Below are 24290 nucleotides of genomic sequence, written 5' to 3'. Positions count from 1 at the left end.
GTGTGAATAGTCAGTCAATAAATATTTCTTAAGCATGTACTGTGCTAAGTGTTAGTTCAGCTGCCATCTAAAGCCTATATCCACTCTATCTTCCCTTAGAGAAGTGAAGAAAAGGAGAATCTTCATTTCTCTAGGTAATCAGTTTCTCTACCTAACACTATAAAGCCAAGGAATCTCATTTCTCTACCCCAGGTACTAGAAACAGAGAGAAGGAAAAACATGGCATCAGTTGCTTAAAGGGTACTGCTAGCTACACAATCACAGGACACGTGACTACCCACCTTCCCTCATTTCTTACACTGGGAAGCCATGTGTTATAGTGGAAAAAGTAACAACCCATGAGCTAGACCACCTGAATTCCAAATCATTTTGGCTCTCTTGAGATTTGATTTACCCATTTGTAAAATGTAGATAACACATGTACCCTCCACACCACAAGACTGTTGTGAAAAGTGCATTTCAAAACATAAAGCACAATAATAAATGAGACCTACAATTAGCATCATCGCCAAAAACATCAAGAAAAAAAGTGTATAGTATCTCAAGATCATGAACTGAGAACTTGCAGAAACCATAAAGACCATCAAACTCAACTTCTCATTTTTACAGATGAGGAAACTGAGGTGCAGAGAGGTTAAATGACTTGGCCAAGGCCACACAGCTACTAAGGACATAAGGCAAAATTTGAACTCTGGTCTCCCTGACTCCCAGGTCCAGTGACCCTGTCCATGTTGTCATGGACTTGACAATGTGAAAAATACTGTAAATAATATCAGTATGTGTATATTATGTAGACATTCCTAAAAGAAAAAAAATTACACTCCTGGGTTTCAAAATACTTATTTCTTTTGCTTTGATTAGGAAACATTATTACAAAATTGTGCCCGCATTTCACAAGAACATTTACATTTTATGAGAGCCAGTGTGGTAACACAGTGGACAAAAAAATGACCTAGAATCGAGGCAGACCTGGGTTCAAGCCCCACCTCTGACATATCAGAGCTTCATGACTGCTGGCCAGTCACTTCACCTCTCCGTTGCCTGACAACTCTCTAAGTCTAAACTGAAAAAAAGTGACAATCTGCACTGGCAGAAGAAGTTTCATCTGGAGTTGAAATCACAAATCCAGTCCCTATTACAGCCTTACTACAATTTCAGGTTTTGAATTAAGAAGTTCTGTCAACAGTTTAATAACTTAAGGCTACAAAGAGAAACATTAAATACTGCTAGTTCCAATCGAAGTTTAAATAGAAGAAAAATTCATTCTTTGCTCACTGTTCTTGTTACTAGGATAACAACTAGCACAGGACTCTACAGTAACATTTCAGTTACTGGTGCTATTTATTGAAACATCCTTATTAGCCTGAGGTTATGTTCAAGATTCACTAAAACACGCACACACACACACACACACACACACACACACACACACTCACCTTTAGGTATGAACAATTAGGTAGAGCATGAAAGAAAAATTACCAAAAAAATCAAAGGTACAAGCCTAGAGTAGTGTGTCAGGATAAGAGAATTAGGAGACTGGAAAGTGAGCCAGAGGCTCATATTAGCCATAAAAGAAAAAGTATACTAAGGAGAAAGAAAGGCTAGCTGAAAAACTTGTCGTTCATTTGGAACATATGATGATGCTGTTACCCCTCCAGGTACAGTGCTCCCCTGGAATTACTGGGTTGTCTCAGTATCATAGGAAAGAAGAAAGAGCTAGCTAGAAGCTTCTACAGTCCCAGAGAAGGGGGTACTTACATTAATACTATATACTTAATATTAGCCAAACTCTAGGCTTACCAGTGGATATTAATATAGGACATTAGCCCACTATTGAACACACACACACACACACACACACACACACACACACACACACACACACACACACACACACACACACACACACACACACACACACACACACCCATATATGGAAAGACACTAAAAACTAAAATGCTTACCTTCATTACAGGCTAGATGTGCAAAAAAGGCAATAACTTGTACAGTTTTACCAAGCCCAGCATCATCTGCTAAGATGCCATTGAGATTCTTCCTGTAAAGTTTGGCTAACCAGTCCAGTCCAATCTTCTGATATTCTCTTAGTGCACCATACAACAAAGATGGGGTATTAAAATTGATCTGTAGAAATCACATACAAGTCATTAGAGAATGCTACAAAGACAGGCATGTGAAATATCACATGTCAGACTTTTACCATAATTTTAAAGAACTGTTTCTGCATTAAAACACTGTTCTCTGAGAGGAGGAAAAAGGAATATATAGGAAATTATAGGTGATATAAAAACAAAATTTATACAAAAGAAGCTTATATTTGAAAAGCAAACTAAGAAAAATAAGGAAGGATACCTGGCAGAAAAGATAAACAGTTTTTCAAAACATTATTAAAATATTATTTTAGATATAAAGTCATCAATGATCCCAAGAAATTTTTAAAAAATCATTCTAACAAGAAAAGTGTACCGTAAGTCTTTACGTCCTATTTAAAATACCAAGAAAAAAAAATCACCGTATTTATATTACCTAACTGTTAACTTTTGGGTTAGAAGGCAAAAATTTGTTGGGGGAAAAGGCCCACCCTTTTCTCATATTCTATCCCTAGACCCTGTTTTCTCTTCCCAGCCTTTATAAAAGAACTATAAGCATTACCGAGGTTGTGATCCGAGCACTGCCCTTGGGCAGTACAGCTTCTGCCAGAGCAGCTACTTCAGTAATGTCTCTTGTGTTTGGTTTCATAATATTTGGTCTCTCCACACCTTTACACTGATCAATGATGAGAAGTGAATCAATGAGAACCATTTCCTTCTGACAAACTCTGTCACCTGTAGAGTCTTCTGTGTCTAGAAAATGCAACAAAATTCATGAGACTGCAGCCAGCCCTAATTTTATAAATGAACTTCAAATATCCAAAAGGCACAGAAAAACAATACATTGCAAGGGGAGGATGAAAAAAGAAGATAATTACCTGCTTCAAGCATTCATAAGTAATTGGTAAAAATCAGTAAAGATGAGCTGTTCTCAGAGAAAGCTGAAATCATTAGCTCCCAAAAAAATAGGTTTATCAAATCTGACTATACCAAGAGAATCCAGGACAACTCCTGAAGGGCAGTTCCCAATATATTGAAAATATGCACAATATGACTAAAGCTGCATAACAAACGACTAAAGGGGTCCATATAAACTTCTGCATTAGGGGTAGGCACCAACCTCCCAAATCAAAATAACCAAAAGCTTCTTCAGCAACCCCCTACAAATAAACAACACACTTTTTCCACAGTGTGCAGAGGGAACAAAGCACTTCACCACTTACCCAAGTCTGGGTAGAACAGATCCTAACTTTCCCTGCAAAGCCTATCTGTGCTTGATCCAACCCTCCCAGGACACCAAAGCCTGAAATTCCCTTCCCTTCAAACCCTTCTCTCCCTTTACCCATACAGACCCTACACATTTCTGTTAAAGCATCAACCATAACATTTTTGCAGGAGGTTAGAATAAAGAGCGACTTAAAAGGCCATTAGTGGTTTGATGTCAACTTGCAAAGAGGTTTCCAGTGGACTATCAAGGAATCTGAGTAGAACTCTATGCTTTTTAACATTTTTATCACTGACCTGGATAAAGGCATATGTGATATGCTTATGAAAATTCCTAATAACACAGAGCTAAGAAGAATAGTGATCAAGTGGAATGACAGATAAGATAGAAAAAAAACAGGTTACACTAGTAGGCCAAGTCTGAGATCAAAGTGAACAGTAATAAATGTCAAGTCTTAGACTTGGGTTCAAAGAGTCAACTTCACAAATGGCAAGACAACAGTTCATCTGAAAAAGACCTGAGAGTTTTAATACACTATTCAATATAAATAATAAATATAAAATATATTTTATATACTTATATGTATATAAATACAAACAATAAATATAAAGAAGTTCAATATGAATCTGAAGTATGCTTTGGGACCCATGAAAAGGAATATACCAATTGTGGAGGAGGAGGAGGAGGAGGGGAAGGGGAAGGAATAAGCTTCTGCCAAAGTCAATTCATACTTTTTTCAAATGCTATCCAGTCCACTCTGTTATTGCTATTCAATTATGCACCCAACTCACCCAAATTAAGCGTCTGTCCAAAACAAACATAACATACACAAACTCAAAAGAATGGCCAATCAATTTTTACATCACAATATGTACAACAGGGATTTTATCAATTTAGTTTTTTCCTATATGGATGATCAGATCCATCTCTTTTGAACAATCACAGATCTCACTGAGGAAGCCCTATCATGTAACTAGAGTTGATACAATCAGCACAATATCATTTCCAAAGAGAAGCTTTTGGAATACTTCACAATCTGGTTAGCAGTGACAAAATATGGCTTCAAAAGATTAATGGTGCAAGCTTCCTGACTGTTGACAAAGACATATGATTGACCAGAGTCAATCATACTGACTCTGTATTTAATATATTTTCTTAACAATACTTGTGTGCTGTAAGGGAGAACTTCTATAAGGAAAATGACAGCAGTGAAAAAATGAATGAAATAGGAGGGAAATTAAGAAGAGGACAAAAAACAGCAAGTTTATTACCACAAGTTAAATTTAATATTCACTTTTTTAAAAGAAACTGTGTCTAACAGGATAAAAGGACCTACCCACCAACAATTCAGACTTCACATAAAACATCCTCCATAGTATCTTTGGCAGATATAAATCTCCCCATTTCATGGCCTCAACTGAAGTTACTGATTAAAAGATTCATGAACAGTTATTATGATGGCTAATATATATGAGATACATATATGATATATGTACATATATACATATATACATACATAATACACATATAATACATATATGAGATAGTCCTTTAGAGGAAAGACTTTAAAGACTATTTTTGCTCAAATGAAAATACATACCAAATACTCTGCAAACTTAAAGCGCTATATAAACTGGGCTAACATCAACATTGGGCAGCTAGGTGGCACAGTGCCAGGCCTAGAGCCAGGAAAATCGTATTCCTGTGTTCAAATCCAGCCTTAGATGCATAATAGGTAGGAGACCCTGGACAAGTCACCCTAACTGGTCTCAGTTTCCTTATTTGTAAAATGAGCTAGAGGAAAGAAATGGCAAACCAAATGCCAAGAAAACTCCAAATAAGGAGACAAAGACTCGAATATAACTAAAAATGACTGAACAACAACAAAAACATTATTATTATAATTTGTTCTGAGTCAAGTGGTTTTGTTTTTTGTAATCAACAATAAAAAAATCGGAATGATGAAGTCTGGTCACAGAGAAGAGAAAATACACAATTATCTCATTTCTGTCCAGAGGTGGGAGACCATTCAGGTTTTGATGAATTACTTTCTTCCTCTCTATTTTTTATTCATTATTATAAGAGATAGTTTGCTGTGGTGAGAAAGAAGAAGGATAAATTTGCAAATAAAGATAACATAAAAACAGAACTAATCAAAAAATATTTTTAATAATCACAGTGGGATACTTTTTCCGTCAAATGAAGATTAATAGATGTGGCCTGGTCTAGAAAATTAGTAGCAAAAGATTTCCTGTCCCATTCTGATATTTGCACCAATAAAATTCTCAATTCATATGCAAATTATTCACATCAAGATTTTATGAAGATGAGAAGCAGGCATGAGTAAACAGTTAAAATGTTCTTGTGGCTGCCTCTGAGGAAGGTAATACTGTATACGACTTTTTTTCATTCTAGTGCTATCTTGTGTTTGGTCTGTATAGCATGTCTGATACTAAGGCATTAGAGATCAAATGTGGTGACTCCTCTGGCTTTACTAACAATGAAAAAAGTTATAATTCATACTGATCAACTGCTCCATCTTACTTCTATTTTTTGTCCTTCTGCCAGTTTATGAACACACAATGTCTTAAGTCACTTGAACCTAAATGCAAGCTTTTCACCAATTTAATTTCATTTCCCAGTGCTTTTCACTGTTTTTAAGGGAATATTGTTTATAATCTTCCACCATCCTGCTCCATAGGATTTATATTCTGTTGGGGTGTAAGCTCGGTTTTCACATGAACAGTCTCGGGTCAGGTAAAGGTGAGGGCTTCTAAACCTCAGAGCTCTCACGAGGCCCCCCAGGGAACAGCTGGGAATTGAGGAGTGAAACACAGGCTATCTTGTTTTTCCACCTCTTCTCAGTGGAAACTTGCTGGGGAGAGCATCCCACCCTTGAGATTGGTCCGTGGTCTGAGCACACTTGTTGTTAATAAGCTAGGGGCTGGGAGCACACATGGTATTCACGTGCAAACTATGCGGCTGGGAGAGCTTAAGTAGGGACAGGAAAGCTTGAGGGGGCCCCCCTTGCGGCAGGGTCCTTGGAGGGAAGAGGGTCCCTACGCTCTTCCGCTCCCGTCCTCTTGCTGTATGATCCTTGCTCCTTGGGAGGAGAGGGGTTCCTTTCTCCTGGGGAAGAACTCGCCCTGCATATGGATACATAACTAAGACCCTGAATAAAGCCTACCACCTTGTTTGACTCTGAAAAGTCTCTTCTCTCAATACGTTTATCCAGCTGATCACCGAAGACCTGCGAAAGGTAAGCAGACTCGGGTAGCCCACGGCAATTAGGCTGAGTGATATTCAAACAAGTACTGCCTTTGGCTGACCTCTTTCTCTTTCTGGCAAAATCAGGGGTGCACAGACCAAGGCAATTTCTGAGCTCTTTTGGCCTCCACGTTCTGGCAATTATTTTACATCAGTTAAATATCTACAGGAAATGGTGATAATTAATATCAATATTTCTGCTTTTTTTCAATGGTAATTTTTCAACACTGAGAGTTCATTTTTAAAGTCAAGGTGAAGCTTTTCCAATTGTGGATATTCTCCTCATCTTTAGATTTCTAATTTGATGTTGATAGGGATCTTTGCTCTAACTAACTCACTGTTATTATGATCTCACTGTATACAAACAAATTATTCTGGTGCTCCCACAGATTTAATCACCATCTTTAAGCTGATGATTTTCAAATCTACTTAACTAGCCCAACTTCTCTGCTCTCCTCCAATCTTACATCTCCACCCACCTTTTAGATATCTCAAATTGAATGTCTAGCAGAGATCTTAAACTCAGTATGTTTAAAACACAACTTATTCTCTTTACCCAAAACTCTTTTCTTATACTGCTAAATTTAGTAAACTATTTTATCAGATGCTATTAAAAGAGCAATTTCTCATAATCTGGATGTTGGATCATGAATTATACTGCTAAAAGAAAAAGAAAAAAATGGATTTGAAAACTGTTAGGTCATTTTATCAGCCACAATTGACCACATATTGTGAAATTCTTAAGTACCACAATTTAAGAAATTATAAACTTCCAGGTTTGCCTTTATTTAAAAAGGAAGTTTCACCTAAAATTATTTGGCTATCACATATGAAAATTATAAGAATACTAGTTAAATTATTAGGGATTATCATAAAAAGGCAAATTTAACTGGGTCAACTTTTGGCATAGCTTCACTTAAGAATTTATTTGTGGTAATTAGGAAATTTGCTTATGATACTTTGGGGATTATGATACTTAAAGACATTTTATACAATCTTGGTTTTGATAAATTCCAATTTTAAAGATTTATTTTTGCTTGAAGGGTTGAATAAGAGATATCTGTCAGTTTAGAGGTTTCCAACTAATTTACTTCATGAAAGTATAGTGATTATCTTTTTACATCAGGATAAAGTTTAAACTGTTTGTAAGAAAGAGAAATACTTTTAGAAAGAAATGTTTAAGTAAAAATCTTTTGTCTGTATGCTTAAGTAAAACTTTTGTGTAATTTTTAGAATGTCTGATAAATTCTGTCAGTGAACTTATTGCAGTAATTTGATGGTACTCCTCACAACTGTATCCAGTCCTACTGTAATCGGTGAGACTTCACTGCTTTAGGTGGAACCTTTTTGGGGGATTTGTTGTGTCATTGGGCCAGCCTTAAATGAGCTCTTCAATAAGAATGTCAGCAGTCAGAAGCTCCATGGGAACAAGGTAGGGAAGTTACCCTGGGAAGGCTAAAACTGGATGCTCATAGTTCTTTTTGTCATTCAAGAAATCTATTGACTTTGGCTCCATATGCTAGACTGCTTATATTGGCATAGGCCTTCAGGAACAGCATTGATGTGTTAAATTGATGTCCCTATTTCTTCCGCTCATAAGATAAGTTGTGATTTGTTACGATGAATCCCTTACTATTACCAGTATGAGACTACAGTCAATACTTGTTATCTAGGATATGTAATTCTTAATAACCAAATCTACCCAAAACTACGACTATTGTAATTTCTACTTAAGACCTTATGGGATTGTAAGTGATATTATTATTTTCAGTCTGACTCAAAATGATCATCATGGAGTGCTAGTAAGCCAATGATGCATGATGCCAGCAACCCTATGGGGCTCATATCCATGAACTGCAGGCAGAGTTCTCATGGGAAAGGTATGGACTGAGGTAGGATTCTCCTGACTCTACTTCCCCAGTACGACATTTCCTCTTGAATAGAAAATATCCCACCTGGCTGACATTAAATCTGGTTCAATGCAACTGAGCATCTATATGACTCTGGCCTGGAACTGACATCAAGATAGGGGAACCTTTTCCCTTACTTTAGAGCTATGTTCCTTTTCTGTTATGGCAAATTTCTATAATCATGTTAGGTGATCAGTATAAACATATTAGATCTTTTGGTCTAATACTGGAGCACTTCTGAGCTACTATAATGAAATGGAGTTATAAGGTTTGAGCTACTGGGCCTAGAATCTTAGTCCTTTCAAGATAATGAACAACTAAGTAAATAAGTATTTAGCCTTGTCATCTATTATTAGTTACATATTCCTGTGTAAGATAAGGTCCTTTAATTTCTCACAATGGTATGGGGATAATTAGGCAATGATGTAAGGACTTACGAAGCCAGCACAAAATTCTGCTATGTAATGAAGTTAACATCATCACTGTCTCAGTTCTGCGTTAATGAAAACAACAGTAGCACAACTAGATATCTCAAAAGAGGTCTGGGCTGTGATCTCTCTTATAAATGCCTAAAAGAGACATTCACTTAAAGAGAGATCCACTTGTACTAGACGTTATTCATTGGAACATGGCTAGAAATTGAAAGGGTTTTATTCTAAACAACTTATATGTACTGTCCTTAAATTATATATTTACACATTCAGTCCCAGCATATTTTGTTACAATTGTAATTAATATGGCACCTTTTGAGAGAATTCATTAGAATCCATCTTCTTCTACAAAGTGTTCTGTTCTTAGTTTCTAAGCAGAATCTCATCCTCCTAATGGGAGAATGAACAACACTAAGTATAAAAATTGGCTTCTAATTTTCAGTTTGTATTTGAGTTTCTAAGATATATTCCCATGACAACTGGCTTACCTAAAAATAGAAATGCTCTAGTCTAAAAGTTTTCAAATTTGATTTTTCTAATAATAGAAACATAAGGTTTGGAATGACTCTTACTTATGGACCTGGTTATTGGCAAAATAAATTTAAAATTATGTTAAGACCAATTTTGTAAGAGATTTTAAGCAGAGAAGGGAATCTCTCCTAGTGACCTGAACCAGAGAAGTCTCCCTGGCATAAAGGCTGCATTAGATGGTGTCCAGAGAACCAGACAGCTATACAAGATGATATTTCTGAACTTTAAATAGACAATTTTATATTTTTTACAGTTCACTTTTCCCCATAAACCTTTTATCTATAAAGTCTACCTACCAAAGGGGATTGCCCCCTTTGATCTTGTCAATGCATCAAATCAATCTCTTTCCTTTTCTCCTCACATTGTTCCCCCTCCTAAGTCCCACAGTTAGAAACCCTTGATGAAGTGTTTGTCATATCAGTTACTGATTTATTAAGGAGACTGTCTCTCAATAGAATCAAATGGAGGAATGAGAGAAATAATTATTTCTCTTACATTAATGACCAATTATTAATTGAGATTAAAATTTCTTTCTATTTCCTCATTCAGAAATAAACCCCTATCAGTTACACAGCCAGTCTCTGAAGGACTGCTGACCTTGCCCAAAAATTTACCCCCACCCAGACCATTTTATCTAAGCAGAATTGCTACCATACCCAACTAGAAAACCTTAGAAAGAGAATCTAATCTAGGTGAATTCTGGCCCATTGTGTTCTACTCAGAGCTAGATCTCTTTGTCTAGATTACCTGAGGCCTGGGGTGGTCTAGGAGTAAGAAGTGGTTAAAGTCACAGTTCCCCCAGTCCCTCATTATTAAGTCCACCTCTTGCTATAATACTCATTCTCTCATTTAATTGTTTACCAATCAGAGTTGATTGCCATCTGTTTGGAATGCCCACTTTTCCAAGGACATTATAAGCATTAAAGAGGCCTCCAAGACTCATCTTTGGTATATGAGAGCCAAATGGTCATCTTTTTATTATTTGCCATAATTAATAAATTAATAAAATTATTAATTCCTCAGAAATTACATGCTCAGACTTTTATAAGTCATACTCTCCCACCCTCCTGTCTTCCCTATTACTGTAGAGGGACATCATTCTCCCAGTCCTTCACACTTGCTACCCAAGAGTTAACCAGAATTCTTCACTATCTTTCACCCCACATATTCAATATGGTGTCAAGGCCTGTCAATTTTACCTCTTCAACATTTCTCAAATACATCCCTCTACTCTCTTCTGAAACTGCCACCACCCTGGGGCAAGATCTCACCACTTTATGCCTGGATTGTTGCAACAGCCTGCTGTTGGAGTCTGTCTGCCTCAAGTCTCTCCTCATTCCAAACCATCATCCTCCATTTTGCCACTAAAGTGCTTGTCCTACAACATAGGTCTAATCATGTTCTCCGATTCTAACCCCCTAATCAATGAACTTCAGAGGCATCCTACTGCCTCCTGAAGCAAATACAAAAGACTCTGGCATTCAAAGCCCTTCACTATCTGGTTCCTTCCTACCTTTCCAGGCTTCTTACATCTTATTTCTTGATAAATATTCAATCCTGTGACACTGGCCTCCTAATTGTTCTATGAACACGATCATCTCGAGGATCTGAGCATTCTCTCTAGCTATCCCTCATGCCTGGAATGCTCTTCCTCTTCTGCTTTGACAACTGGCCCCCTTGGCTTCCTTGAAGTCCCTTCCCCACCTTCTACAGGAATCCTTCCCTAACTCCTCTTAATTCCAGTGTCTTTTCTCTGTTAATTACCTCCTATTTATCCTGTACATAGTTTGCTTTATATATATACATATGTATATATGTGTGTACACATCCATATATATAATGCATGCTGCTCCCCCATTAGACACATTCTTTTACTTAAATAAACATTTATTAAGTGCCTACTATGTGTGAGGCACTTTGTTAAGCGAGGTGAGCTACCTGAGGACAGGAATTGTCTTTTGCCTCTTTTAGTATCCCTAGCAATTACCATAGTGACATTTAATAAATGTTTACTGATAGAGTGAGGAAGAAAGGACACTAGACTGCAGAGAATGTGGTGTAAGAAGTTACAAAAGGGAGGTGGGGGCCAGGCTATGAAGGGCTTTAAAAAGCCAAAAAGAGGATTTTATATTTGATCCTTGAGCCATGAAAACTGATTCCCATGGGAAAGTGACATGGTCAATATTTTAGGAAATATTTCCTATTTATCCTGTATATGTCTGCATGTTATCTCCTCCTTTAGACTTTAAATTCCTTGATGACAGGGACCATCTTGTGCCCTTTTTTTGTATTCTCATGCTTAGCACAGCACCTGGCATGTAGTAGGTGGTTAATAAATGTTTCTTAAATTGAATTGATATGGTTGCTACTTCAGTATCTAGTTTTTTATTGTCTAAGATAATAATCATTTCAGTGCTTTAAGATGTTACTCAGTGCTTTCCACATACAGTTTCTTTCAAATCTCTTTAGGAAAAAGGTGTCCATCATTTCTCTCTAGAACAACAGTATTCCATTACATTCATATACCAGAACTTATTCACGCATTCCCCCAATGATGGGCATTCCCTCAATTTCCAGTTCTTGGCAACCACAAAGAGAGCTGCTATAAATATTTTCATACAAGTGGACTCTTTTCCCTTTTTGTGATCTCTTTGGGATACAGACCTAGTGGTGGTATTGCTGGGTCAAAGGGTATGCACAATTTTATATCCCTTTGGGCATAGTTCCAAATTGCTCTCCAGAAATACTGGATCAATTCACAACTTCACCAACAATGCATTAGTATTCTAATTTCCCAACCTCTTTCCTGACATTTATCAATTTTTTTTGTCATCTTAGTCCATCTGATAGGTGTGAGGTGGCACCTCAGTTATTTTAATTTGCATTTCTCTAATCAATAGTGATCTAGAGCATTTTTTATATAACTATAGACAGAGGTAGAAGGCTTCTGAGTAGTCTACTGGTCTTTTCATTTCTTGGTCCTAAGTCATATTCTCCAACATATTTTTAAAGTAACTTTCTCTGTGCCCATCTTTCCACTTATAAGTTTAAAAATATCCAAGTTTATGTTTATTTGGTCTAGAGGTTCTGGTTAACTGTTTTGTGGAATTTTCTACAACTTCATTCTCTACAAAACATGTTAGCACATAAATCAATTATCTTGATCATTTTTTTTCCTTACATAATAAGTACTGCATAAGATAACCAAGTGTCTCATAAAATAATTCAATACAATTATTGCCAGATAGGTGGCTCAATGGATAGAGTGCTGGGCCTGGCCAGAAAGATCTGAGTTCAAATCTGGCCTCAGACACTTACTAGCTATGTGACCTTGGGCAAATCACTTAATCTGTTTGTCTTAATCCACTGGAGAAGGTAACAGCAAACCATCCCAATATCTTTGCCAAGAAAATCCCTTAGACAGATGGTCCATAAGATCACCAAGAGTCAGACACAACTGAACAAGAAGGAGGTGAAGCTGGTAAGAGTGATGGACCTGGAGTCAGAAAGACCCCAGTTCAAATCTGTCCTCAGATAATTAGCAAATGGTATAACTTCTGTCTGACTCAGTATCCTCATTTGTAAAATAAGCATTATGATGATAACAATAGCAACTCTCTCCTAGGACTGTTGTAAGGATAAAAATGATATAATGTTTGTAAAGTGCTTTATATATCTTAAAGTACTCCATCAATGTTAGCTATTTTTCATTCAATTCTACAAACATTAAGCTTCTATCAGGCACAAGACACTTTTACATGCTAAGAACACAAAAACAAAGCCAACCCTGATCTCAAGAAGCACATATTATACTAAAGGCTTGGATATGTACCTGAGTGAAAGACAAAGTCAGTGCACAAAAGTGTAGAGAGAGATAACAAGCCAGCCTGACCAGAATGAAGAATGCATGAAAGGTGTCATATCAACGGATCATCATAAAGTATTTGACCCCCACTATCTGCAGTCACCATGAGCAGGGCTGAAGGTATGTACTACCACTACACTCAAGGTGCTCACATCCCAACCTGACTGGGGAGGGCTGTGAGGGCCAGGCTGTAGACTTTTCATGCTAAAGGCAACAGGATAACACATAGGTTTGTGGGTAGGAAGGTGGTGACACAATCAGGTCTCTGTTTGGGGAACATTCACTCAGGAGCAGCGAAATAAAGACAAAAGATAGTAGAATGCAGATTCAGGAAGGCGCATTAGGAGGGTACTGCAGTTGTTCAAGTAAAGAGTCATGAATGCCTGCAATGGAAAAAGAGACTATAGAAGGAGAAAGAGGATGGATGGAAGAGATGGTGAGAACACAGAACTGACATGACTCAGGAACAGAAAAGCTGTGGAGGAGGAAACAGCGAAGAGTCATTCTCATGCTGTGAGTATGAACACAAAGAAAGAAATTGGGAGTAAGGAGGACTTTAGGGGGAATATAATTAGTTTCCTTTTGGACAGGCTGAATGGTGGAAAAATCTAGCAGGCATTTGGTAATGTGGGACTGGAGTCCAGAAGAGTTTAGAGCTGTGTAAGTAGATCTGAGAGTCTACGGCACTAACATAACTGAAGTCATTGGAGCTAATGAAATTACCAAAGGAGACAACTTAGGGAAAGAAGAGAATATGGCTCAAGACAAAGCTTTGGGGAACACCTATCGTGAGGCAGGAAGAAGAGTTACTGTGAAAAGCCTAATAGAGAGTCAGAGTAAAATTGCCATGCAAGAAAGGAGAGTCCAGTTAACATTATATGACACAAACCCATAGCAAAAACAAGCAGGGTGGATGCTTAACCATCTCCAGGAAAATACAAATGCATACAAATTGGAACATAAAAGGTCGAACACTGGGAGCAACTCACAGTTGGAGGTTTGGCAAAGTGCACCGGGACAAGAGATTTAAGAGTGCTCTTCAACCAGAGGGCAAAACGTGGGAAAGTAAAGAAAAGAGGTAGACATGACAGACCAAAAAAGAAAGAAGGCATTTATCATGCCCTTATATTTGGGCATAAGAGCAAACCAAATTTACCGACTACTTGTTATCCTCTTCACAGAGAACTTGTGAGACATTCTTCCTTTTGCCTTCTGATTTCATTTAGTGAGAAACTATCTATAGTGATAGGGCTTTTTCTGGATTGCATGTTAATTCAGTCTGTTCCCTTTTCTACCATGCTAATACTATCATTATTAAAGTGAAAAATGGGGTATACGAGGCTCACACTAGTGCATCTGTTTCCTCAGCTGTCACAGCTAACGCACACATCAGCGAGAGTGTGGCCTCCTGGTGATGATGGGCCTCTCCATTCTTGGCTTCCCATAAGAGGCTCAGTCTGTTTCCAATACTGTATTCGAAGCATTTACAGTTTGACAGTACCTGTCAAAACATATCTGAGACAGTCTGCGTTCACCCACCATACCACAAAGAGGCATCAGAGTGAAACCCATTCAGCATGAATTAAGATAAAATAAATTCACTGATCTTCATGGCAAACACAACAAGAAACATAGAAAGAAAAATTCTATGTCCAACAAAACAAAAACAAATCCCCCAATTACATATTTAAGTATTCTTCAGAGCTCAATATAAAATGCTTTGGTCTAAAAAAAAATAAAAGGGTAAAATCAATATGATTAAATACTATTAATTCAAAAGGTATCACAAATGGTTTCTTTCCCATATTATTCTTCACATAAAAAAAATAAAGTTCAGTGTGATAAACCAAATATCCCAAATCAAAATCACTTTGTAGACGCACAGGCACTTAAAGCCCAATTAAAGCCCACCTTCTTCTTCGCTGGTCTCTGCACTCTCAGGATGAGGCTGCGGCCACTGAAAACTTGGCATAAAGGCACCTTCATATAACTTTACCAGGTCAATTAAGGGCAATTCAGCTGGAAGAAAGTGGGGAACAAACTGTCATACTAATTTTTTTGAAGGAGAGTATTTTCACTTAACACAAAAAATGTTAGTAAGAATCAAATCAGTGAAGAAAAGCCAACATATTGGCAGACAAATTTAGAAGGGAAAAAAAGAAAAAAAAAGAAATACTATTATTTCAGTTGAGATCAAATCAGATAATATTTATATAGCACTTTGCACAACACCTTGAACACAGAAGGCACTTAATGTTTGTTTAGGAATTTATGTACTTATATGCTAAATTAAATTAATTTGGTTGCCTGTTGTCTAGCACTGTAATTACAGTAAGTAATACTGGATATGAATCTAGAATAAAATAAGAATAACAAAAAAACTGAAATGCTGAAACATAAAAGCTTAGATTCAAGTGACTACAAACTTCTATATTTAACATATTAAACTATCCTGTAACTATCCTGTAACGTGTTGTTTTTGTCAAGAGTTTTCTTGAGAAAGATACTGGGGTGGTTTGCCATTTCTTTCTCCAGATCATTTTACAGATGAGGAAACTGAGATAAACAGGGTGAAGTGACTTGTTGAGGATCACAAAGCTAGGAAGTGTCTGAAGCCACAATGGAACTCAGGAAGAGGAGAGCCCAGAGCTCTGACCACTGCATCACCTACCTGCCCCAACTACCATAAGCACTTGCTTCAAAAATGTTGGCTAAATAAATATTTTGTAAAAGTACCAAAAGATGGCCAATTCTAAATATATTACTTACATCAGTAAAGAAATATTAACAACTAAAATCAAACTTACAGAGATTGTTATTATTTAAACTAGCTTGTCTGTAAAGTCATTCAAAGTTAAACATATGACCACTAAGTAAAAGTATTATGCACACATAGGAAAAAGCCAACAGGAATCGCTGCTGTCAAGCTAAGCAATGCCGCTGTAATGTACCTTCTCTGGCCAAGTTAGAGAGCTCTGTCTGATGGTCTACACTTCCTTCACTTGCCTCTTGCTCTTCAATTGTCTCCTCTTCATCTTCCACTAAAACAAATATGAGCGGAAGAAAAAAGCCAGTGTTACCATGACCACCTCAGGACTCTTTCCAATTTGTATATATATGAGCAATAAAATAGTGTTTGAATTTGAGGAAATTTCTTCAATAAGCATCAAGTGGTTACTGAAATTAAAAAATTTTATTTTTAAAAGAAATTTCAATTAAAAGAAATTAAAAATAAAGAATTCATTTTATAGATTGTGAAGCAAATACATTTAATATAAATATCATTGCCTGTAATTTCCAAAATCCTCCTGATAACTGAAACTGAATTCAACTCAGACCAACATATATTATGCCTCCACTGTGTACACTGTGCTAGGCAAAAAATGAAAAAGTCCCTGCCCTCAAGGAGCTTCAGAGCTCACTGATAAATAAATACAGGCCATACAAACAGAACAAAAAGTGGGAGGGAGCATGAACAAATCAAGGACAAACAAAGAAAGACTTCTTGGAAGAGGAGGCACCTGAGCTGACTCCTCAAGGGAGGCAGGGGTTCCAAAAGGCATGCAAGGCAGGCTGCACCAAGGAATGGGGGAAGGTTGAGGAATCAATATGAGATACACTTATGAAAGGATATTCTGGCTCCCACAGAAAGAAAGCTCCTGGAGTGCATTCACTGTTTCTTTTTTGTCTCTGCATCTCCAAAACCTACAACAGGGCACCTGGTAGGTAATCAAACAACATTTGTGGACTGACTGATACCAAGTTAACGAATCTATAGTTTACCCTAGAGATGGTGTGGCACAGTGATAGAAAACTGGCTTCCAAGTCAGGAAGGCCTGGGCTCAGGTCTCACTTCAGTCACATGCTGGCTGCGTGACCACAGACAAGTCACTGAACTGATCGATGCTCCCCAAGCAACTCCTCAAGATTTTAAGTTATAGTCAGTCAATAAACATTTAAGTGACTCTTCTATGCTAAGCATTCTGCTGAGCACTGGATACCAAAAAATGGTAAAAGATGGTTCCACAGTGTGCGAGAGTTTTTTCTGGTAGACTTGGAATTTCGTAATAATGCAAGAACTTCTTAAAAAAAAAAAAATCCCAATGGTGGTTCTCTAAGGCAAAATGCCTTCCACACTCAGAGAAAGAAATATGGAAGTCATTCGCAGAATGTAGCAGATCATGTTTGTGTATGTGTATGTTTTTGTGTATCATGTTTTGATTTGTTATATGATTTCTTCCATTTATTTTAGTCCGACTACATAGCATGACTATAGTGAAAATGTACTCAATAGGAAAGTATATGTAGAACCTATACAGAACTGTATGCAGTCGTGGGGAGGGAGGGGGGTAGTGGGGGGTAGGTGTGGGGGGGATAAAATCTCAATTGTATGGCAGTGATTGTTAAACATTAAAAAATAAAAATTTAAAAAAAAAAAAAGATGGTTCCCACTCTCAAGAAGTTCACAGTCTAATGGGGAAATAACTGCACAAACAGCCCTATGTAAGATAAATAGGAAATAATCAACAGAAAGAAGGCAGTGGAATTAAAAGAAACTTAGGAACACTTCTTGTAAAAGGTGGGATCTTCATCAGGACTTAAAGGAAGTCAGGGAGGTCTGTAGTCAGAGCAGAGGAGGAAGAGCATTCCAGGCATGGTGGACAGCCAAAGAGAATGCCAAAGCTGAGACATGGAAGGTCTTGTTTATGGAAGAGGCAGGAGGCCAGTGTCACTGGACAGAAAAGAACGTGTCAGGGAAGATGTAAGAAAAGAAAAGTAGAGGGGCCAGGTTATAAAGAGTTTTGAATGCCAGAGTATTTGGAGTTTAATGAATAGGGTGGTAACAATCATGATCAAATCTAAGTTTTAGGAAAATTACTTCAGGGCTGAACGAAGAATGGATTGGAGTGGGGAGAGACTTGAGGCAGGCAGCCCCACCATGAAGTAATGGGTGCCTGCACTAGAGGTCTGGCAGTGTTGGAGGAGAAAAGGGGAAGAAATGGTGCAGAGGTGAAATCAACTGGCCATGGCAACAGCTTGCACATGGGGGGTGAGAGACAGTGAGGAGGCCAGGAGGACTCCTAGTTTGTGAGCCTGATAGGAAAGATAGGAGGGAGAGGGTTTGGATGAAAAAGATGAGTTCTGTTCTGGACACATTTACCTTAAGATGTTTGCTGGACATCCAGTTTGAGATGTTTAAAGGGCAGCTGGAAATGTGAAGCTGGAGATCAGCAGAAAACTTAGGGCTAGATAAGATTTGACAATCATCAGAACGGAAATGGTAATTAAATCCATGGGAGCTGTTAAGATCACCAGGTGAAGTAGTACAGAGGGAGAAGACAAGAGGGCCCAGGACAGAAATCTAAGAAACACCTATGGTTAGAGGACTCAGCAAAGGAGAGAGGGAAGGAGCGATCAGATAGGTAAAAAGAGAATTGAGAGAGGGAATACTGAAAAGAGAGTATCAGGGAGGAGAGTGACCAACTATCAAAGGCTACAGAGAGGTCAAAGAGAATGGCCTCTGGATTTAGCTGCTAAGATACTAGAGGTATCACTGGCAAGAGTAGTTTGGGTAGAATGATGGACTGTAAGAGGTTAGAAAGAGTGAGAGGAGAGGAAGTGGAGGCACCTTTTACAGTCAGTCTTTTCAAGAAGCTTAGCTACAAATGACAGAAGAGATACAGGATCATAGTTAGCAGGGCTGAGAAAATCAAGTGAGAGTTTTTCCAGAGTGGGGAAAACATGGCTATGTTAGTAGGCAATAGGGATCACAGAAGCAGGGAATATCTGTTGGAGAAAAGCAGGATGGAATGGAATCACTTGAACAAGTAGCAGGTTAGCCTTGTTTAGGAGTAAGGCCATTTCATCATGTGAGGAGTTGAATCACAAAAAGGAGGAGTGATGTGGGACAACACCTGAGGTGAATCAAAAGATCAAATGCAGGAAAGGAGAGACAGGGCTATTTGGAGGCAAAAGAGAAGTGGCTAGAAGACAGGAAGAGACTGAAGATAAGTAAGAGAGTAGGGGTGACAGAGGAGGCAATCTGTAGGTGATGGGATGACAGGGGATTGCTCACGCATGTAGTAGGGTTTGCTCTGACAAGGAGCAGAACCACAACTTCATCATGTAAGACAGATGTGAAGGAAGAGACAGAGGCAGAAGGCATCTGCATGATGTGAAACAGAAGAGAGAAAAAGGAACACTCAACAAATGGTCTCAATTTTTTCAATGCAACATAAAGCAGAGTTATTAGCTGAGAGGTTGAAGGCAAAGAAAGATGCAGGGAATTTAAGGAGGGATAAAAAGGTCTGAAAGTGGGAAAGTGAATTGATTAGGAAAGTATAAAAGGACTGCCTCCCTTGCTATAGTAAGGCCACAACAGTTTGCAAGTGCAAATGCAGTGGGTGGTGGAAGTAACTCAAGGCTGAGGCTTGGCAGGCCAAGATTGGTGATCCAATAAGGGGTCAAAGGTCTCAGCTGAGAGAAGACAGTGCAGAACTGAACCAGGGCAACAGCACATCAAAGACAAGGAAGGGAGGAAAGTGTTGCCAGAGAGAAGGAACTGAAGTTACAATAGAAAGAAGAACAAAGTTTGAGGCTGCAAGGAAGAGGAAAAGGTAGAACAGCGACAGATTTGGATAAAATAAAGGAATTGCAGAGCTCATGAACAAGGAGATAGCACATCTGTGGATAATGGCAAGCTCAAGAGCACAATCTATGTATGTTGCTGAGGTGGGTGATGGAGGAGGTCACAGAAAATGAGACAGCTGAGCAGCTATGAGATTAAAGTGTTCGAAAGGAAAATGAATATGCATATTGGAAGTCTCCTCCTATGAGAACAGGTGAGAAAACAGAAAGACTGTGAACCAGACGCTGAATTAACTGAGGAAAGGGGCCAGGAGGTCAGCAGACAACAGCTACCAGAATTGTGACCCAGTGATGAATATGGCTTCAAGAAACCTCAAAGGAGGGATGATGGTATAAAAGGAGGTTTCAGAAGTGAAAAAGGGGAACAAGGAGTATTCCTCACCCCCTACCCACAACTAGTGAGTGAAAAGGCAGCGGATCCTAAGAAAGCTGGAAAAGGAAACTGTGATATCAGGAGAAGTCCAGTCTGGGATAGTACAAAAAGATGGTCAGAGCAAGAAGGGAAAAGATCTGCGAGGAAATTACGTTGTTATTATCTAAGGCGCTGGTGTTTCAGAGAGCACAGTGGAAAGAGTAGAATATTGGTGGGGCTGGGATAAGAGGCATGGAAATATTAGGGAGCAGTCAGGGAAGAACTGAGAATGGAGCTTAAACAGTCCAGCTGGGGGGTTCAGAATGACTGGGATGAGGACAGAATGATGGGGAGGAAGTATTTTAAAGAATACATTCAGCATACTAAGAGGCAGCTGGTGGCATAATACTGGGTCTGGAGTAAAAAGTCTTGAGTTTAAATTCAGCTTCTCAGATACTTACTAACTACGTAAGCTATGACTCTGGCCAAGCCACCTTAACCTGTTTGCCTCAGTTTTCTTGAATGTAAAATGGAAATAATAACAGCAGGAATAATTCTCACAGTATTGTTGTGAGGATCACATGAGATAATATTTGTACAATATGCTTAGTACAATGCCTGGAACATGGTAGACAATGTATAAATACTTATTCATTTCCTACTATGATACAAAAATTTATGGAGCTAAATAAATACATGTGATTTAGGTCCAAATTTTTTCCCAAATGAGTTTAAAAATAACAAAAATTCAAGCTTAACTTTCTTCTTTGCAATAGAAAGGAATGTTATAGAACTCTGATAATTGTAATCACTGCAAACAAAACTGTGGAATATGAATATAATGTATACTACTCTACTGCTAAGACACAACAAATATGAAGAGTTCAGGGAAACCTGGGAGGTCTTGTATGAAATTATACATATCAATATGAGTGAACCCAGAAGAACAATTTACAGAATACCAACAAGAATGTAACAGAAAATATAAGAACTCTGGGTCAATGGAGTGACTAACTATGTTATCAGTGAACTATGATGGGAAAGTAGGCTTTCCTGCAAAAAGGAGGGATTTGAGTAATAGAGGCCATGTAAGAATTGAGCAAAATGTCAGACCCAGAAACTGACGACATCGGGATAGCTTAGCTGAATCTCTTTTTTTTCCAAGGGAACGTTCACTGAGGAGTCATTAGGAAGCGATAGCAACATAAAAGGACACTGATAAGACATTTATTATACTTTTAAAAAACTGTAATCACTATATCATATCAATTTTGTTTTGTGGTTGATGCACGTTATTTTGGCCAAAATACTGGAAAGTAACTGTGGTATAAAAATATAAATAAAATTTCTTAATAAAACCACCAATTATTAAGGTATACATCACACTTAATTCCCTTAGGCAATAGCATTCAATAAAAAGGCTTACAGACAGACAATAAATAGGATGTCCCAAAAGTCTAAGTGTAGTTTTAAGCTATTAAAAACAATAGCTTTCAGGACATTCTGTAGTTGACATCTTCTGAAGGAAAGAAAAGATACAGACCTTCATCATCAGTCAACGGTGTACTAACTTTTATTTTTCTTCCACATATTCCAGAATCCTAAATAAAAAAGAAGAATGTCGTAAACATAGGCATATATACATACATACACACACACACACATATGTAGAACACAAATGTTTTAGGAACTTACATTGTTCAGAACTATAGCATTTAAGGATTCTGAACATCTTCCCAACCAACTTGCTTCACTTATAAAAACTGGCACAAAGATGTAGAAAGTCAGAAATTCTATCGAAAGCAGTTTATTCACAATTTCCTGAGTACCAGAGTTTTACCTTTCAAAGTTCCCAAGTTAGCAACCATGAGAGCCCAATGCTATCACATTAAATTCCCAGGAGATGTTTATAAAAAATTTAGTGAAACAATATTATCTGCACATTTTCAGTAAAAAGTGCAAAAACAAAATATAATTTTATTAGAACAAGTATTCATCACATTGCTCTTGCTTTTTTTTATTTGGAGGGAGTTTTTTGGTTCTTTATACACCAAACTCTTCTAAACTCACCATAAAATGTTCTGGGAAAGCATGAACTCCCTTAGGTCTTGAATCTTTTCCTGGAAACAAATGCAATATATTAGGCTTTTAGTAATAAATATTTAAGACATAACATTAAAAGAGTAAATGGGATGATACTAACAATGTAACATTCAGAACCTCTCAATACACCTAATCCTCAGTCCTAATTATCCCTTTTCTAGGTATGAAAAAGACATAAGCATAGGTAATTTTTGCCCAATTCATTCTAGTGACCAAAGACAAATATAATCCACAGTCAGAACATTAAGTGTCTTAAAATACCTCTTACAATCTATCAACCTGTGTAAACAATTTTTAAGTACATATGCAAAGGACGAGTTGTGTGATGGAGTAGCAGAAAAGAATAAAGAGAGCTTCCCAAAAACCAAAACTCCTTCAAAAAGATCTAGAAAAGTACCAGGCTAACTCTTGACAGGGAAATTCAAAAAGAAGTCACGGTAAGTCATTTTTGCAGCCTGAGTCAACACAAGTAAACAAAGAGGTTTGTGAACACTAGAGATCAGCTCTAGGAGGAGCAACCACACACTGAACAACAGAAAAAGAAAGGCTATGCCCCAAAGTGTATGCCAGGGAGTAAACACACAGGGAATGGGTGCCACCCACTACACAGCTCTGGGTCACAAATCCAGGAGGACTGAAGAAGAGGCTTAGGTTCTAAGGTAGAGAGCAGGCCCTGGCCTTAGCTTGCGTATAGAGCAAGGAGAAAGTTCAGAAGCAAGCAGCACCAGATTAGTTTATACAGCAGGAGCAAAGTGGGGTCTCAATTCCAGTTTCTACTCTCAAGTCTGAAGCCTACACAGAAATAACCAGGGCAAGAACTCCAGTTCAAAGGGGAGCCTCCACGATTCTGTCACTTTGCCTCAGCAGAGTCTCCCAGCAGACTAAGCAGACGATTGCAGGAACTTACAGAGCTCAGACTGGGGGGACGGTAATCAGATTTTATCTTGAATCAGACCACTTAGGGAACACTGAAACCTCAACAGGTCCCCAGCTTGAGCCGTCCCAGAGAACCTGGAACAATGAAACAGTCAATACTCCAAGAAAGCAACAATAGGAAGAACCCAGACCAGCCCTCCAGGAGCATAGAGAACCCAGCCCTAACATCAAGTCTAGTGGAAGTAGACAAGGAAAAAAGAGAGAAAAACAGAATACCATCATTAGAAGATATTATGATGACAGGAACACTCAAGACATAAACCCAGAAGAAGAGAATGATTCCAAAATATCTACAAGTGAAGCCTCAGAGAAAAACATAACCTGGGTACAAATTCAACTAGAATTCCTGGAAGAGAAGAATCAAGCTTAAAAAAAAAAAGATTTTGTCAATGAAATGAGAGTGCAAGTGGAAAATACGGTGGAAAAAATTAAGAGCTATAGAAGAATTAAAAACAGAAATTAATAGCTTAGCCCAAAAAGTAATTAACCTTAACCAAGAAATAAATTCCCTGAAAATTAGAATGGGCCAAACAGAAGCCAATGAGTCCATGAGACAATAAAAAATATTAAAACAAAGTCCAAACACTGAAAAATAGAAGAAAATGTAAGATACCTCAGAGCCAAAATGCATCTGGGAAATAGATCAAGGAGAAAAAAATTTAAGAATCACTGGACTACCTGAACACTATGCCAAAAAAGGAGTCAAGATATCATGTTTCAAAAAATTTCAAAAGAAAACTTCCTGGAAGAAAAATAGAAAGAATTTACCAATCACCTTCCCAATGAAACCCCAAAATGAAAACTCTCAGGAACATCACAGTCAAAATCCAGAGATTGTAGATCAAAGAAAAAATACTAAAAGCAGCTGAAGAGAATTATCAAGAAGTGACAAGAACAGCGAGGTGGCACTGTGG

General features: G+C 37.9%; 1 protein-coding gene across 4 annotated transcripts in view; it reads right to left on the bottom strand.

The window, feature by feature from the left end:
* Nucleotides 1-24290, bottom strand: part of EP400 (E1A binding protein p400) — a 134693-nt gene that overhangs the window by 60353 nt on the left and 50050 nt on the right. For all 4 annotated transcript variants that reach the window (XM_072600780.1, XM_072600781.1, XM_072600783.1 and 1 more), the window contains 6 exons: nucleotides 22408-22457; nucleotides 21881-21938; nucleotides 16289-16378; nucleotides 15249-15356; nucleotides 2671-2861; nucleotides 1965-2142 (listed from right to left, as the gene is read on the bottom strand). In XM_072600780.1, coding sequence (XP_072456881.1) covers nucleotides 1965-2142; nucleotides 2671-2861; nucleotides 15249-15356; nucleotides 16289-16378; nucleotides 21881-21938; nucleotides 22408-22457 — 675 coding nt within the window. The remainder of the gene's footprint in view (nucleotides 1-1964; nucleotides 2143-2670; nucleotides 2862-15248; nucleotides 15357-16288; nucleotides 16379-21880; nucleotides 21939-22407; nucleotides 22458-24290) is intronic.

This window comes from Notamacropus eugenii, chromosome 4 (genome assembly GCF_028372415.1).
Source record: "Notamacropus eugenii isolate mMacEug1 chromosome 4, mMacEug1.pri_v2, whole genome shotgun sequence".
Taxonomy (NCBI): domain Eukaryota; kingdom Metazoa; phylum Chordata; class Mammalia; order Diprotodontia; family Macropodidae; genus Notamacropus; species Notamacropus eugenii.
This window is presented reverse-complemented; position numbering and strand designations above follow the sequence as displayed.